The 15,003-nt window shown below is 37.7% G+C and overlaps 1 protein-coding gene and 2 pseudogenes across 3 annotated transcripts; all 3 read right to left on the minus strand.

Annotated features, from left to right (window-relative positions):
- Window positions 1-29: 29 nt before the first annotated feature.
- LOC143551488 (GCN5-related N-acetyltransferase 5, chloroplastic-like) lies at window positions 30-3,476 on the minus strand (annotated as a pseudogene). The gene is made up of 4 exons (XR_013138507.1): window positions 3,448-3,476; window positions 3,314-3,350; window positions 1,553-2,222; window positions 30-510 (listed from the first exon to the last, which is right to left on the minus strand). The product of XR_013138507.1 is annotated as a GCN5-related N-acetyltransferase 5, chloroplastic-like (transcript).
- On the minus strand, window positions 3,360-6,483 carry LOC143551490 (3-hydroxyisobutyryl-CoA hydrolase-like protein 5). Its single transcript, XM_077041906.1, has 14 exons — window positions 6,457-6,483; window positions 6,289-6,372; window positions 6,101-6,169; window positions 5,361-5,424; window positions 5,112-5,269; window positions 4,961-5,045; window positions 4,787-4,872; window positions 4,576-4,697; window positions 4,429-4,489; window positions 4,252-4,350; window positions 4,072-4,173; window positions 3,860-3,901; window positions 3,670-3,776; window positions 3,360-3,586 (listed from the first exon to the last, which is right to left on the minus strand). The coding sequence occupies exons 1-14, from the start codon at window positions 6,481-6,483 to the stop codon at window positions 3,550-3,552; spliced, it is 1,143 nt and encodes a 380-aa protein (XP_076898021.1). The 3' UTR covers window positions 3,360-3,549.
- Window positions 6,484-8,291: 1,808 nt separating this feature from the next.
- On the minus strand, window positions 8,292-10,319 carry LOC143551481 (xyloglucan O-acetyltransferase 1-like; annotated as a pseudogene). Its single transcript, XR_013138503.1, has 2 exons — window positions 9,907-10,319; window positions 8,292-9,407 (listed from the first exon to the last, which is right to left on the minus strand). The product of XR_013138503.1 is annotated as a xyloglucan O-acetyltransferase 1-like (transcript).
- Between the last annotated feature and the right edge of the window lie 4,684 nt (window positions 10,320-15,003).

Here is a 15,003-nt window from a genome sequence, read left to right on the forward strand (position 1 = left end):
AATGTTTGATATTTGTTTCAAGAAAACATCATGTATTTTTCATATGTTAGTATGCATTATAGGATTACTTTCTTTTGTGCAACAAATATACATTCTGAACCGGAAAAAAAAAACAAAACAAAAAAAAAACTATGATACACTACAGCTTTAGACAGCATACCTCATAATAAGATCAAGGAAGCGTTGACTTTTAATAAAAGTCGACTCTAACACTTCAAGACTTTCTAGGCATCAGTAGGTGCAAAATCTTTTTCATCCTCGTATACTGAATTTGTCTCTGAACTGACATTTGTGGCGGGAGGAAGTTGTTTACGCATTAAATGTTTACGCCTTTGTAATGTTAAAAGGATGAAAATGCTATCGGTCTTGAAGACAGAATATCCTGCTTTTGAATACATGTTAAATGGAGCTGAATCGATCATTCGACAGTGCAAGTAAACCTCTCTCACTGAACTCATTTGAGAAATAAGTTCTTCGCTCGCCTTTAAAAGCTGCCAACCGATTCCCTGCCTGAATGGAATCACTTGTTAGACTTCAAATCCTATGATTTTATATAATCATGATGGCAAGAAATATATAAACAATCTTAAATTAAAGCCCAATGCTCCTTTACTATTCAAACCTCAAAAGCAAAAATAGAACCATAACCAAAAATTGAAATGCTAACTGAAAATATTCACCGAATTTACTATAACCAAACAGAACAAACGGTTATGATTAACTAATTAACCGACCATTCGCTTATGGTTACGCCTAATGTGTCTTCATTAACCAACTTTAACCAAAACCAAACCAAATCGAACCTAGTATGTCTGACTGTCTGTGTTTTTCCAAATTTTATGCAACTATTTTCATCTTTTACACCTCCATATTCCAGCTTTTAAAATTTAAACTTATGCTGCAATGTCTATAATATAGCTTGGAGCACCATAACCAAGCTTCGAATCAGCTTCGAAACTTCATAATCGAGCTTAGAACACCATATATCCATTTCCAAACCATTTTCAACCGGAACAAAGAAAATAAATGATTAAGAAAAATACATTGGACAATTAACCGAACTATGGTTAACTGTCCATTTAGTTATGGTTATGGTTATGGTTATGGTTATGATTAAGCCTCCATAAAGGAACCGGACCGACTTTGCACACACCCGAGTTTTGCACTGTTACGGACTGAAACCATTGCAAGTATGAGACTTGTCCCACATCAGTTGCCCGTACTTATGTGGGGTTTACAAGCCAAGAGAATAGCCCATCTCGAATCGGGCCAACTATCCAAGCGGCTGGGAAGTATTGATACGAACCCGTCTTAAGCTAAAGGGTCAAGGAAGATATGGCTGAGGACACTAAACGATCTACATAACCGCAACATTTACTACTACAATTAGGCTTATTTATATATTTATATGTTTGTGTTCTAGTTTCTGGGATATCAATGTTACAACTTACAAGCCAAACAGAATAACTGGACCCAAAAGACTAGTCTGATAGGTAGTCATACAAACATTTGAAACAAAGCACACAAAAGAAAGAATGAATGTTACTACTACCTTCTAAGTGACTTCTTGACAGTCATATTACAAATATAAGGTGCATCCTTTGGAGGAGTGGGAGTAGGAGGTGAACCATTAGCCCCCAGCTTATTAAAACTCACTTCCACAGTCCCAGCTAACTCAATATCCTCCACTTCACCCCCTTGTCCATCACTAATAACCCTTCTATGGAAAGCAATCAAAGTGACAGCATGAGGCATCAAACTCCTCCTCTCAATCAAGTACTGTTTGACCAGAAAAGCCAGCAGCTTTACATAAGGTTTAGGCAGCAGCATGGACTCTGCAAAAGAGTCAGCCAGCAGGTCAACTGTGATGTCCAGTTCTTGGTCTTGCATGACACGGATTAAGAGCATTGACCCGGATGGGAGTTTGTGGAAAAGGTTGAAGCTTTGGAGGAATTGGAGGTTTTGGAGATCTGGGTATGAGAGGAACTTGCCGGTGGGAGATGGGTTTGGGTTGTCTTGGAGAGTGGATGAGCAGGTGGTGAGGATGAGGTTGAGGTTTGGAGTGATGGGTTTTGGGAAGATCTTGGGGTTTGTGAAGTGGGTTTTGGAGTAGGGTGGTGGGTGGTGACGGTGGTGGAGGTTGATGGAGGAAGAGAGTGTTGTGGCCATGGAAGTGTGGTGTGGAGATTAGTTTGTTGGTTTTGTGGATATGGGGTGTTTGACTGTTTGGTAATAGTTGTTGGAACTTTACATGATTAGTTCAATAGCTCGGTTGCTTAGACTATGGGTAGTGAAAAAACTATAAAATGAGGTGATTTGTCGTCTACTTTGTTTGTTAGCGACAAAAAAATTGTCGGCCCTTTTATCACCGGGGGAGAGGGGGGTTATGCAAGATATCGCCTCAATTTTGGGGCTTTGTCGTCCACTACGTTTATCTTTATCTTATAAGAGTTTGTTGGTTCAAGTTTTGACGATGAGTTAAGGGAGTATTACTTAGTTGTTAGCTTGTCGTCTGTGAGGGTTTTTAAGTTGGATTTGAAGTGTCGAATAACTTATGAAGATTGAAATCTTGTCATCGGTAAACCAGAAGAAAAAGTTGTTAAAAAATTATTTATTTATATGTTAAGAAAGAAATCAAATTTATATTATCAAAAAGAAATTGTCCAAACACCAACTCACTAAGTACTTTTATCATTGATTATTTACTAAATCAAAATATAACTAAGTTTATTTACTAAAAGTCAAGATACTACAAATCATAAGGTAAGCAAGGGGTTTAATAAGCAATAAATAACCTTTTTATTTCAATCTGCAAAACCAAATATCTAGTCATTGGAAGTGTTTCATTGGTAGAAAACTTTTATTATTAGACAAGCATGTTGCATAACAAAAATATTATACAAATATATAGTAAAATTATAAGAAACTTTTATTATTAGAAAAAATATGTCTCAAAACAAGATTATAATACAAACCAAAAATTATATTGTTCTATTTGTTTGAAACAATTTTGAATCAAAGGTTATTTGCAACTTCTAATTCTACTGTCTTTAATGTCTATCTTTCGACTATTGGAACAATTTAACTCCATATCATTCTCCTTAATCCTTATATCCTATCTATGGTATGCTATAAATAGAATTTTACTTAGCACGTTTTTGTTTGTTTCCTATTATTATTTAGAAATTTTTTACATTATTAGTATTTATAAAACATGTATAAATAACATAATAAACTCATTTATATCGACTCTACCTCTCCTTTTAAAAATGATAAAAACTAATAACACGTGACATAAGTAATGGTTTCATACAAGCACACCTACTCCAAGGAAACCAATGGCACCAACACTACACAATCAAACAAATAGATCTTTATTAATTCATATGGCCTTCTATAACATGCATATGACCATTAAATCTTTATTCATCGGGTGTAGTTGAGAACAACACATAGCCTTCCATCACATTCCCCATATTACATGCCACTCATAAATCATCTTATTTTGCAGCCAACTTACACCCCAAAAAAGAACAACTAATCGAGCTGTCACGCATACACCGAATCCTCATACTTTCCGGTCCACCTATACGCCAATTTGCACTGGAACATTTATCATCCAAACCAATATAAGTTACAAATTCAATATATAAAAAAGTACAAACTAACCTCTGTTCTTCGGTTTCAGGTATATTTAGCTCGTAAGCCTCTTCAAATGGCTCAAAAACAAGATCCACTTTCTTGCTATCGACTTCACCGAGGGTCAGAGGATCCCACTGTGATTTCAAGAACCAAATAAGAGTTAATAAATATTAAGTACAAACTAATGTTTTACCGAATCTATAATAAAAAAGATTACCTTTGGAGAGTTATCTTTGTCTATGGTAAGCGCCCGGATGCCCTATTTCATTTGTTGCCAAAATACAAAAAAAAAACATATGTTTCAAAAACCAACAATGGTACTATATTACATTCATATTCTACATTGAGCACTTTGAATAATAATAATAATAATAATAATAATAATAATAATAATAATAATAATAATAATAATAATAATAATAATAATACCTCATAAACATCACCAGATGTTAGGGCCCGGAGTATATTTATTGTGAGTCTAAATTCTTTCTTCAGGCACTCTGATAACGTTTGCTTCCTCCCGTCACGAATCTGTCAAGAAAAAAACTGTCAAAACGGTCTTAAAGATTGAACTTTTATAATTATGCCGCTTATTTTTAAGAAACGTACCGATTTAAGTGTTATCTTTAAACCAGTCGGAGACGATCTTTTCAAGCCTTTAAGCACGGGTACAATCCATCCATTCCCTTCCTTTCTTGACTCGGCTTCCTGTCAATGTTACAAATAAATTTTTATACTACACAAAAAGAAATTTATGTTAATCTGCCAAAAAAATACAAAACTTACTAATGATTCTAGAATTTCATCCACGGTATCCTTTGAAAAACACTCGTCAATTGCTTCCCGTCTGAAATCAACTAAAGATCGTTAGTTTCTTGTAAAATTTTTAAATAATAATATAGAAACTTGGTTTCTTTATTTCAGACTCATTACTTGTTTAGCACACTTTCTTGACTAATCTGAACATCTAAAGAGAATTCTTCAATGGCGGCTTTCACTGCACTCTCGTCGCCCGAGTTCAAACTCACCAGTTGGTTTTCTAAGGCCGACAATTTCTGAAAATGAATTACAAGAATGTAGTAATCAGTTAACTACTCTTACAACATTTTTAACTGATAAATAAATTTGTAAAGTTCAAACTTACATCTAAAGGAACTAAATGGGTCGCTAACCCGGCTGCAACTAGTTCCTCACCGCTTAACCGGGCCCCGGTTAATGCAAAGTATTCGCCTACAACAAAACCACCATAAAGAAAGCAAATAAGTAGTTTTAAGTTTAACTTTAAATAAGCAATTCCTAAGAGGAGTTGAATACGCACCCAAACGGCCTGGAAGACGAGAAAGAATGTACGAGAAACTACAATCCGTGTGAAACCCGATACTTGCTTCTGGCATGGCGAAAACCTGAAAATAAAAATAAAATTAAAATATTTTGTTTTGATATAATGAAAGAGGAAGTAAAACGCTTACGGTTTTTTCTGTGACAACCGAAAACTTCATTGGAACCATAAGTATTGCACCTCCACCCATTGCGATTCCATGAACAAGAGCGACTTGTGGTTTCTTGTACGTGTGGATGTGATAGCAGAGCCAGTAATATCTATATACCACTTCAAGACAATAATCCTCTGTGACATGAGGACAGAACTAACTGTTAATGACTTCAAAAATAAAGGGTGGTTGGTTGCATATATTAAGTGAGAGTTATAAAATTATTACTCGAGCTCCTGCCCTCATAGAACACTCTTAAATCCCCACCGGCAGAGAATGCACGACCCGAGCCCTATAAGAAAATCAAGAAACAAAGCTATAAGTTCACAAACCTTTTTAATCTAGTCATTTTTGTAATGTTTGGAACAGCTGATATTCTACTCCTAAATCCACCTAAGGGTGTAAACGAGCCGAGTTCTACTAGGCTCAAGCTTGGCTCGTTTTGACTTACAAGAGAGCTCAAGCTCAGATGGTTTCAAGCTCTTTTTCTAAAGCTAGGCCTCAATCATTTATTATTTACTTTTCAACTTATATACGTTTTTAATTATATTTATATATTTCGAGAAAAACCATAAACGGGCCAAAACTCGGCTCGAGCTTGGCTGTGCAACGTCGAATTAATACATAGAAATCTAAAAGAAATAACAACTTAAAAATACACAAGGCTCGATGAGCCTAACAAGCTTCCCATACAAGGTTCAAGCTCGGGCTTGATAACTAAACGAGCTTTATTTGAGGCTTGGACTTGGCTGGAGCTTGAAAAAGCTCGGCTCGTTTTGAGTTTTTTATTGATCCGAGTTCAAGTAGCTCGCGACAGTTTGCGCCCCTAATTATCCACCTAACCCGCATATTGCAGGATTACCTATTACCCACCACCAGATACCACTGGGCCAAATGCGCTTTGGTAGTTACTTGAGTTGTTATACCAAGAAAGTAGTTAAGTTAGAATTTATGCAAAAGTAAGTAACCTTGATGATGAGAAGCTTTGCATCTTCATCTTTTTCCCACTTTTCAAAGTTGTGTGCTAAAAGATAAACCTAATCACAAGCAGGCAGTCAAGCACATGATTAATGAATGACAATATGTTTGAATATAGTTAGTTAGTTAGTTAGTTAGTTAGTTAGTTAGTTAGTTAGTTAGTTAGTTAGTTAATTACCACTTTGGGTGAAATGACATTAAGTTTTTTTGGTTGGTTCAAGGTGATCAATCTCACATGACCCTTTGCTTCAGTAACAACAACCTAAAATAAAACAGACTTCAATTCACATACATACATACATACACTAAAATAAGATGATAACATAATAATAAGTGCAAAGATTACCTCTTCTTGTTCTGGGTTTGTTGCCATTTGAATCAACTAACTTATGCAAGTGGAAGAAGTAACTAAAAGTTTCAAGATTTATTAGTTAAAGAATAAAGAAAGAATTGTGAGCAAGTAAAAGATGGGATCTTGAATTGAACTTACTTGATGATGATGAGATCAGTATGCAGAGTGAGTGTTGGAAATGGAAGAAATAAGAAATAAATGTTTATTTTTTTTTAAAGAAATTTGTGGGTTTGATGGTTTGGTAAAGTTAGTGGTAGGTAAGCAGTTGTTTGGTGGGTGGAACTGGAAGGTGGTAGGTAAGCAGTAACCTGCGTTGCACAACATCAATTCTCCACTGTTTTTACTTTTTACTATCCGCATAATAAGGATTTCTATTCCCGCTTTACATGTTTGAAAACTACCGTGCGTAGCGGCAGGAAGTAGGGATAAGCTCGGTACTAAAAATCCCGGTCGGCGAATGTCTTTTCTTTACATAACCAAATTATCTCAATTGATCCTCCCAAATCTTATCTATTCCTGAAAAATCTTATTTCTTATTCGGTCCACACATCTACTTCAACATCCTCATCTCATCTCATCTACATCTAGCTTTCGCAATTGGGCCTTCTTGATGGCCCAACAATTTATATGGTCAAACAGCAACCGTGTTAACATCAATGTTCTCCTCCACGGCCATCAATCTTTTGTTATAACATGGCCACATATATATGGTAGTGTGTAAATTATCTACTAGTAGGAAGAGGTTTAGAACACATAGATCCGCAGGAACTAGTTCCAAAGATTGAGTTGAACGATAGGTCGATTTCTCGAAAAATAAGAACCCACTTGCAAGGCATGCAATATCACAGAATTTTTGTGCAGAGTATATGATTAGAACTTAGAAGCATTCCTCGTGCCATTTCTTTGATACTCCACTCTCACGAGTTAAGGTAACCATACCGTGCATGCCAAAGCCATACATGTATGTCTGTTTGTGTTTGTAAACATATATAGAAGATGCTACATGTAGTATGACTTGTACAACTTGTTTTTGGACCTTGGTACTTTTATAACAAGTCTTCCGGTCGGTTTGTGTATCCATAGATGCTCATTTTCCATTAGAACATTACACCATATTTATGTCATCACTTGCCCGAGACTTAAAATGCTACTTTGTAAACTTTAGTTATTAGTCTACTCTCCATTCTCACATCCGAGATGTATCGAATCTTGTATTCATAGTGATTTGTTACGAAACTTATCGCTTGGTTTTTATCATGACTAAATTAAGTTTTATCACAAATTTTGGTTTCTAATGTTGAAAAAATATGTTAAATTTCTATTGCTTTAATTGATAACATGTATAGTAAAATAAATAATAAAAAAAATGAAGCATTATTTGAATAACAATGACAGCTAATGGGTTTATAATTTTGTCAAAGTTACAAATGGGATTCATTGGATCCTCCTTTTATAAAGTATTAAAAAAGAAAGTTGCACATGACCTTTTCTCATCAAATCCATGTGAACAATCATGTATCATCATATGCCAGTTGCTTAAACAATAAAATACACAGAGCATTTATTCAAGTCTAATTGACTTTTTCTTCTTTTTTATAACAAGATTACAACTGTTAATATCTAGACAAGCCAAGAACACAACATAAACAAACAAACAAACAAACACAAATGTATACTGGCCTTCTTTTCATATGAATGAATCTATGTATCACATCACATGGATGTTGTATTTCATCATTTACCTTTAAGAATACAGAATATTTTATATTTCCATCTGTACATGGATAAAAAAACTATTTCTTGGAGCACCATGTCATGTTCTTCATCTACATGTGTTATAATTTTACTAGCTTGTTTCCTCTAAACCTTTTTAAAGATTCCATCTTTTCATTATATCTAACATGATCTCACTCCATGTATCTATAGGCCCGGGCAAGCACCAATGAACGCAATCGTTTGGAACCTTTTCCCGTTTACCATTCGCAAAAGGAAACGGATACATGTAAGACCCCGGATGCCCATCTGGTCTCATTAACGCCAGTTTCGTCACATCCAACGCCTCTAAACGAAAATTTCTAAATTTCTCAACGCTTTTCTTCGCTGACATCACTTGTTCAATCTCTTGTCGTCTCATTTCATTATCCATCCCTTCTAAACTCTTCTCGTTTTCATCAAAAGGTTTCGTCTTTGAACACGCGTCTAACGAATCCCAATCGCCTTCAAAATGCGCTGGTGAAAAAGTCGTCACAATCACGTCAATCTTTCTATTAACCAGCACATTAAGAGTAGTATTAAAAGCCATCCCATAAACATCATAGAATCCAACCTCAGTATAATTCTTGTTATTACAAGAGTGACATCCTAGCACCGAATCACCGTAGTAAAACACCGCAGGGTGAAGAAACCAAAGACCGATCGACAAAACCACCATATCGAAATCGTCTAAATCTTTAGCCCAAACATCATTAACAGAATCCAAATAAAGCCTATTATAAGGTGTGTGTTCTGACTTCTCAATACCTTTAACAAGAAAAGGTGACCAATAAACTGAAACATTAACATTATGTGATGCAAAATGCCACTTCCTAAACTTATTATCTTCACCTTGGTGTAAATCAACTTAGGAACAGAGACAGTAGCAAGCATACATAAGAGAGACTCCAACTGGTTTCTGGCAAGTGAGTCACCAACAAATGCCACGTGTCTGTCTTTGGTTAGTTGAAGGAAGGTGTTGGGGTCAAACCTAGGGAGATGACACATGTTGGGGTGCCATCTCCAGTAGAGATAGCCAGTGTCTGGTCTGCCATGGCCTGCACAGTTCTGACCATCTTTGATTGTACCACATGCAGTGGAGTTGTACATTGGACCAATCTTGTCATGGACCCATTTGCCATTGGTGTAGTCACAACCATCTCTTCTTATTTTACTTTCTTGTTCTACAACATCTGAAAATTAAAATTAATAATTAAAAAAAAAAAACTAAAGCTTCAAATAGTCAAAAAGGTTAGAGCTTTACTAAAAAACCAAGACCAAGAATTTATAATTAATGGGTTTTGTGGGGTAAACTAAAACAAGGAAAAAATTAAAAACCCATGAAAACCCATATTCCATTTAGTAAAAAGATTCAAAATTTATTAAAAATTTATCAGAAAAATGGTAAAAAGGTTAGAATTTACTTAAAAAAACAAGATCAAGAAATTTTAATAAATGGTTTGTAAATTAGAAAAAAAAAACCTAAGAGCCTAAAGTTCCAGATAGTCAAAAATGTTAAAAATTTACTTTAAAAAAAAATAAAAAAATCAAGAATTTATAATTAATGGGTTATGTGGGGTAAGCTGAAACAAGGAAGAAATGAAAACCCATGTTCCATTTGGTAAAAGATTGAAACTTTATGAGAAAAATGGTAAAAAGGTTGAGTCTTTGAGCTGTATAAAGATGGTGTACCAGTGGCCGGAGGAGTAAGAATCCGATCAACGGCGGCGGCGGCGGCGGTGGTGGTGGAGGGTAGAGAGGTGGGCGTTGGGAAGAAATACAAACGAAAGATGGCAATGAAAAGAAGTGCATACAAAGCATAAGGAATTAGCAGCTTCTTTCTAAAAGAATGAGAATGAGGTGTGTAGTGATCAGCTTTAAGGGGTGTTTGAATGCCCATGAGCCACCTTTGTTGGTTCCGTGAATGATGGCTGTGAATGTGAGTTTGAGTTTGAGTGGTAGGGTTTAAGTGGTGGTGGTGGTGATTGGGTCAAGATTCAACAAACAAACACCAAGGAGAAGAGTGGCAATAATAATATTATTATATAAGCAATTATCTTGGATTGGATGCTTGCTTGCCAACTATTAATATTATCATTTGGAAAATGGAAACCATTGTCTCGTATGATGCACGTTCTTGTGCCACTTGTTTCTTTCCTTTACCAAGAAAATTGACTTTAAACATACATATTTTTAAAAGAAAATCTATAAACCTATAGATTAAGGATGGAAGGTGCGGTTTACTTGGCCCACCCAAGTACTTGATCTAAGTAGCCGAGTATCCTGAGTAAACCGTCTTCCTTTGACTGAGTAGATTGTTGGATAGTTTGAAGCGAGTACATGTACTTAGATAGAGCGGGTGAATTATAGTTGGGATGGTTTTGGTTGACTATAGATGAGTTTCATAAGGTGCTTTAATTGTCAAGTAAAAAATAGTTATAGAAACTAGTTATATCACTAGTGATTGTGATGTTAAGAGATATGGTAAGTTATTTTTATAAAGTAAAAAAAGATATGTAGAGTGGTGAAGTGTACAAGGATTAATTTAGAAGAGACATGAAGTGAAGTTATTGCATGCCAAATTTGGAAAATCATCTCAATTTATTATGGATATATATATATATATATATAGTTTATTTTCTCACTTATTCCCTCTCACCGGAAAACCCTAAGGGGATCCGGCCGCCGCCACCCTACGGGGAAAACCCTAATCTCCCACCTTCACTCTTCCCTCTCCTCCACCACACCTCAGCCTCCACCACTCCACAGTCGCCGCCATCCGACCCAGCCGGAAAACCGGAAAACCCTCCACAGTCGCCGGAAACCCCTCTCCACAGCCACCACCACTCCACAGTCGCCGGAAAACCCTCTCCTCCACCTTCACTCTTCCCTCTCCTCCACAGTCGCCGCCAACCGACCCAGCCGCCCTGCCTCCACTTCGACGATCCTCCACCCCGCTGCTTTGACCACGATCCACGGCGGCATGGATTCAGAAGAATGGGAACAACCACGTAATCGGAAAGGGAAACGGAATGGTCATCAGGCTCAAGGTAATAACAAGGTTTTATCGAAGTTTTTTGTCTCAAATCTTCCCCCAAAGTGTTCTTCGCAAGACTTAAAAGATGTTATGGGTAGCTTTGGTCGTTACGAAGGTTCCTATATAGCTAGGAAGCTGGATAAATGGGGCAAGAGGTTTGCTTTCGTATCGTTTTCCGAGGTGAAAGATGTCAAACGGTTGGGAGATGAGTTATCAGACGTATGGATCGGTTCGTATAAGTTGTTTATTGCGATTGCTCGGTTTGTGGATGGTGAGAATCTACATAGACCCGACTCTGGTAATAGGAGGAAGACGGCTTCGGTTCCTGTTAATAGCCATGCAAAACCTAGTGGTCAAACAAACCCTAGTTCCGAAGGATCCGATAGGAATGGGGTTCCCTATGCATCAGTTGGTAATGGGCGTTCCTTTGTTGATTCTTTGTTAAATCGGAACAAAGTAGATGAGATTAAGGTGGATGATTCGGTGGAACGGTTTTCTCATTGGAAGGGATGTGCTCTTACGGGGAGGGTGGTGAATCTTCACACGTTAACTTCTCTGAAAAAGTTGGTTCGGAAGCATGGTTGGAGATCATTAGAGATTAAGTATCTGGGAGGGCTTTCAGTGGTGTTGGTATTCTACGTTAGTGGGGATAGGGATGCCTTCCTGAATGACAAAGACAAATGGTCAGAGGTTTGAGTTTTTAGAACCTTGGTCTGATAGAACTAGAGTGGATGAGGGTCGGATCGCCTGGCTCCAAGTTCATGGGGTTCCGGCTCAGTTGATGTTAGACGAGGTATTCGATTTGATTGGAAGCAGATTTGGCAAAGTGGTTCAATCGGCTTCCTTATCAGGTGAAGAGAACAACTTATCGTATGCTCTCATCCGTGTGTTGAGTAAAGAGTGCAAACGGATTGTGGATCGGGTGGACATTATTTGGAGGGGAAAAATTTTTAAAGTGTGGGTGGATGAAGATGTTGGGGAATGGATACCGGAATGTGTAGTAGAGTATGAAGAGGATGATGGTTCCGTTTTACCGGAGGAGGATAAGTGTGATGATAATATCATGTAGGATGAGTTCCATAATGTGCATCGTGAAGAGGGCGAATGTTCTCAAGCTAATGAGTTTTCTGTCAGGGAACATGTTGTTAATGGGTTGGATGGTTGTGTGAACGATAATTTTAACGTGATGGTCGGGGGGTTTTCGAACTCTTATGATCATTCTAATGAGGAGGCGGTCGAGAATGGTAACGTTGATAGTACTAATGTTTCTGTGTTGAAAGGCAAGGGACATAAGAAGTTCAGACGGAAGTCTTTATTTTATAATCGGAGTGGGGGTAGTGGTTCTAGGGAGCGTCCTAAGAAGAGACCAAGGGAGGATAAAGATATGTTTGATCTTGATAGGTTTATCGGTATTATGCACATGCCTTCGGATGTTACTAGGGGTATCGAGACAGGTGGTGAAGGAGTGTTCTTAACACCGGATCTTAACAAAGGGATGTCTACTAATACGGAGGTGGTTCGAGACATCGAGGGAGAGACTGCGGAGCCCTCGATGATTGGTAGAGGTATTGATCCGGTGCAACACCAAGGTCCGATTGAGGTGGAGTTGGAGAAGACCATTGAGTTGAGTAAGGCGTTAGGTGTTGAGAATTTGCAAGATTTTGTTTCTAATGTTAAAGAGGTTCTTGTTTTCGAAGGCTATCAAGGTGTTCAATGAATGTTTTTTCTCTGAACATTCGTGGGTTAGGGAGTTCTAGCAAAGCCGATTGGATTCGAGGTCTTCGAGTCCATCATGAGGTTAGTTTTATTGTTTTACAAGAGTCGCAATTTGTTTCCTTGGATTCTGTGGATGTGGGACGGTTTTGGGGTTATGGTGAGTATTCTTTTGATTGGGTTCCTTCGTCTGGAAGGTCGGGTGGGTTATTATCGATCTGGGATTCCCAAGTCTTTCGTATGGAAAGGGTGGTCAAGAATAATAATTGGCTTCTAGTTTCGGGCACTGTGAAAGGAAAGAGTAGCTTGTTTCATATTCTCAATGTTTATTCTCCTCAAAATCTAGTTACTAAACGAGCACTTTGGGGGGAAATTCGTGATTTGATCGGGGAGGGTAATGGGAGGTGGATTGTGGCAGGAGATTTTAACTCGGTTCGGTGTGCCGAGGATAGGCGGAATTCTTTGTTTAATGTGGGTGAGGCCAATGAGTTTAACGATTTCATTGATGATTCGAATCTTCACGAGTACTCCTTGAAAGGGAGGCGTTTTACTTTTGTTGCAGGAAATAAATTAAGCCGTATTGACAGAATCTTCGTTAATTGGGATTTCTTTATGGAATGGCCGTGTGCGGAGTATATTGCTCTCGAAAGGAATAAGCCGGATCATAGTCCGTTGGTTTTGAAAATTGGTTCTTCCAAGAACTATGGTCCCAAACCGTTTAGGTTTTTCAATTCATGGCTTGGTAGAGAGGATTTTGGGACGTTGGTTAAGAAGACGCTTGTTGATGGCTCGTTTCATGGTTCTCCGGACGCGAGATTGTTGTATAAATTTAAAGCTTTGCGTGATGCTATCACTAGATGGGCGATCGATTGTAAAGCCAAAGAAAAGGAGGAAAGGGTTTTATTGGAGCAAGAGTTGCGTGATTTGGACCAAACCATGGAGGTCCGGGATTTGTTGGAAGAAGAGACATGGTCTTTAAGCGAAATTAAAAGACGGCTAGGCGAGTTGGATAATCATTATTACCGGGATTTGAAGCAAAAGGCTCGGTGTAATTGGGCGATTCATGGAGACGAAAATTCTCGATTTTTTCACGGTTTTATTAATAAACGTAAAGCTTCAAATTATTTTCCGGGTTTGGAAGTGAATGGGGCGTGGGAAACAAACCCGGTTCTCATTAAAAAGGAAGTTTTGCGTTTCTTTGCTGGTAAGTTTAAAGAATCTATTACACATTGGCCTCGGTTGATTGGATATGGGTTTTCGGTCTTGTCTTCGGTGGAGGCGGATTTTTTGATCAGTGATTTTTCCGTGCATGAGATCAAGAAGGCGGTTTTTGAAGGCGGTGGTGACAAAGCTCTTGGGCCGGATGGTTTTAATTTTAGGTTCATTCGGTTTTTTTAGGAGTTGTTCGAGAAGGATTTTGCGGATATTCTTGTTCATTTTCATAGGGTTAAAAGTTTTTGCTCGGGGGTTGGTTCGTCTTTTATCACCTTAATTCCTAAGGTATACAATCCGTCTTCTTTGGGGGATTTTAGACCGATAAGTCTCATTGGTTGTATTTTAAAGACTGTGTCGAAGGTGTTAGTGAATCGACTCAAAACGGTTATGAATAAGATTGTCTCAGAGCATCAGTCGGCTTTCTTATCCGGGAGATATATTCTTGATGGCCCTTTGGTGGCTAATGAGGTTATTGACTGGGCTAAGAAGAGGGAGAGAAGAATTTTTATGTTCAAGATTGACTTCGATAAAGCCTTTGATAATGTGAATTGGGAGTTCTTGTTGTCGGTTATTTCTCAGATGGGTTTTCCTTCGGTCTGGTGCGATTGGATTAGTGGTATCTTGTTGGCGACCAGATCATCTGTTCTTGTTAATGGATCTCCTACATTCGAATTTGGGTGTCATAAAGGCATTCGTCAAGATGACCCGCTATCGCCTTTTCTTTTTATTATTCTGATGGAGGCTTTTTCAGGTATGTTGAAACAAGCCTGTGATATAGGTGCGTTTCATGGTATTACTCTTCCTAATGAAGGTCCTACTTTATC

This window comes from Bidens hawaiensis, unplaced genomic scaffold, assembly GCF_021521415.1.
Source record: "Bidens hawaiensis isolate Kalapana, Puna unplaced genomic scaffold, B.hawaiensis_p1.1 tig00016458_1, whole genome shotgun sequence".
In the NCBI taxonomy this organism is placed as follows: Eukaryota; Viridiplantae; Streptophyta; class Magnoliopsida; order Asterales; family Asteraceae; genus Bidens; species Bidens hawaiensis.

Bases quoted from the DNA above. Each gene is read 5' to 3' on its own strand.
- LOC143551490 (XM_077041906.1), bottom strand. From the start codon at position 6,483: ATGGCAACAAACCCAGAACAAGAAGAG. The intron at 6,170-6,288 runs GTAATTAACTAA...GCTTGTGATTAG, and splicing joins ATGTCATTTCACCCAAAGTG to GTTTATCTTTTAGCACACAA. The intron at 5,270-5,360 runs GTAATAATTTTA...CTCATGTCACAG, and splicing joins CTATGAGGGCAGGAGCTCGA to AGGATTATTGTCTTGAAGTG.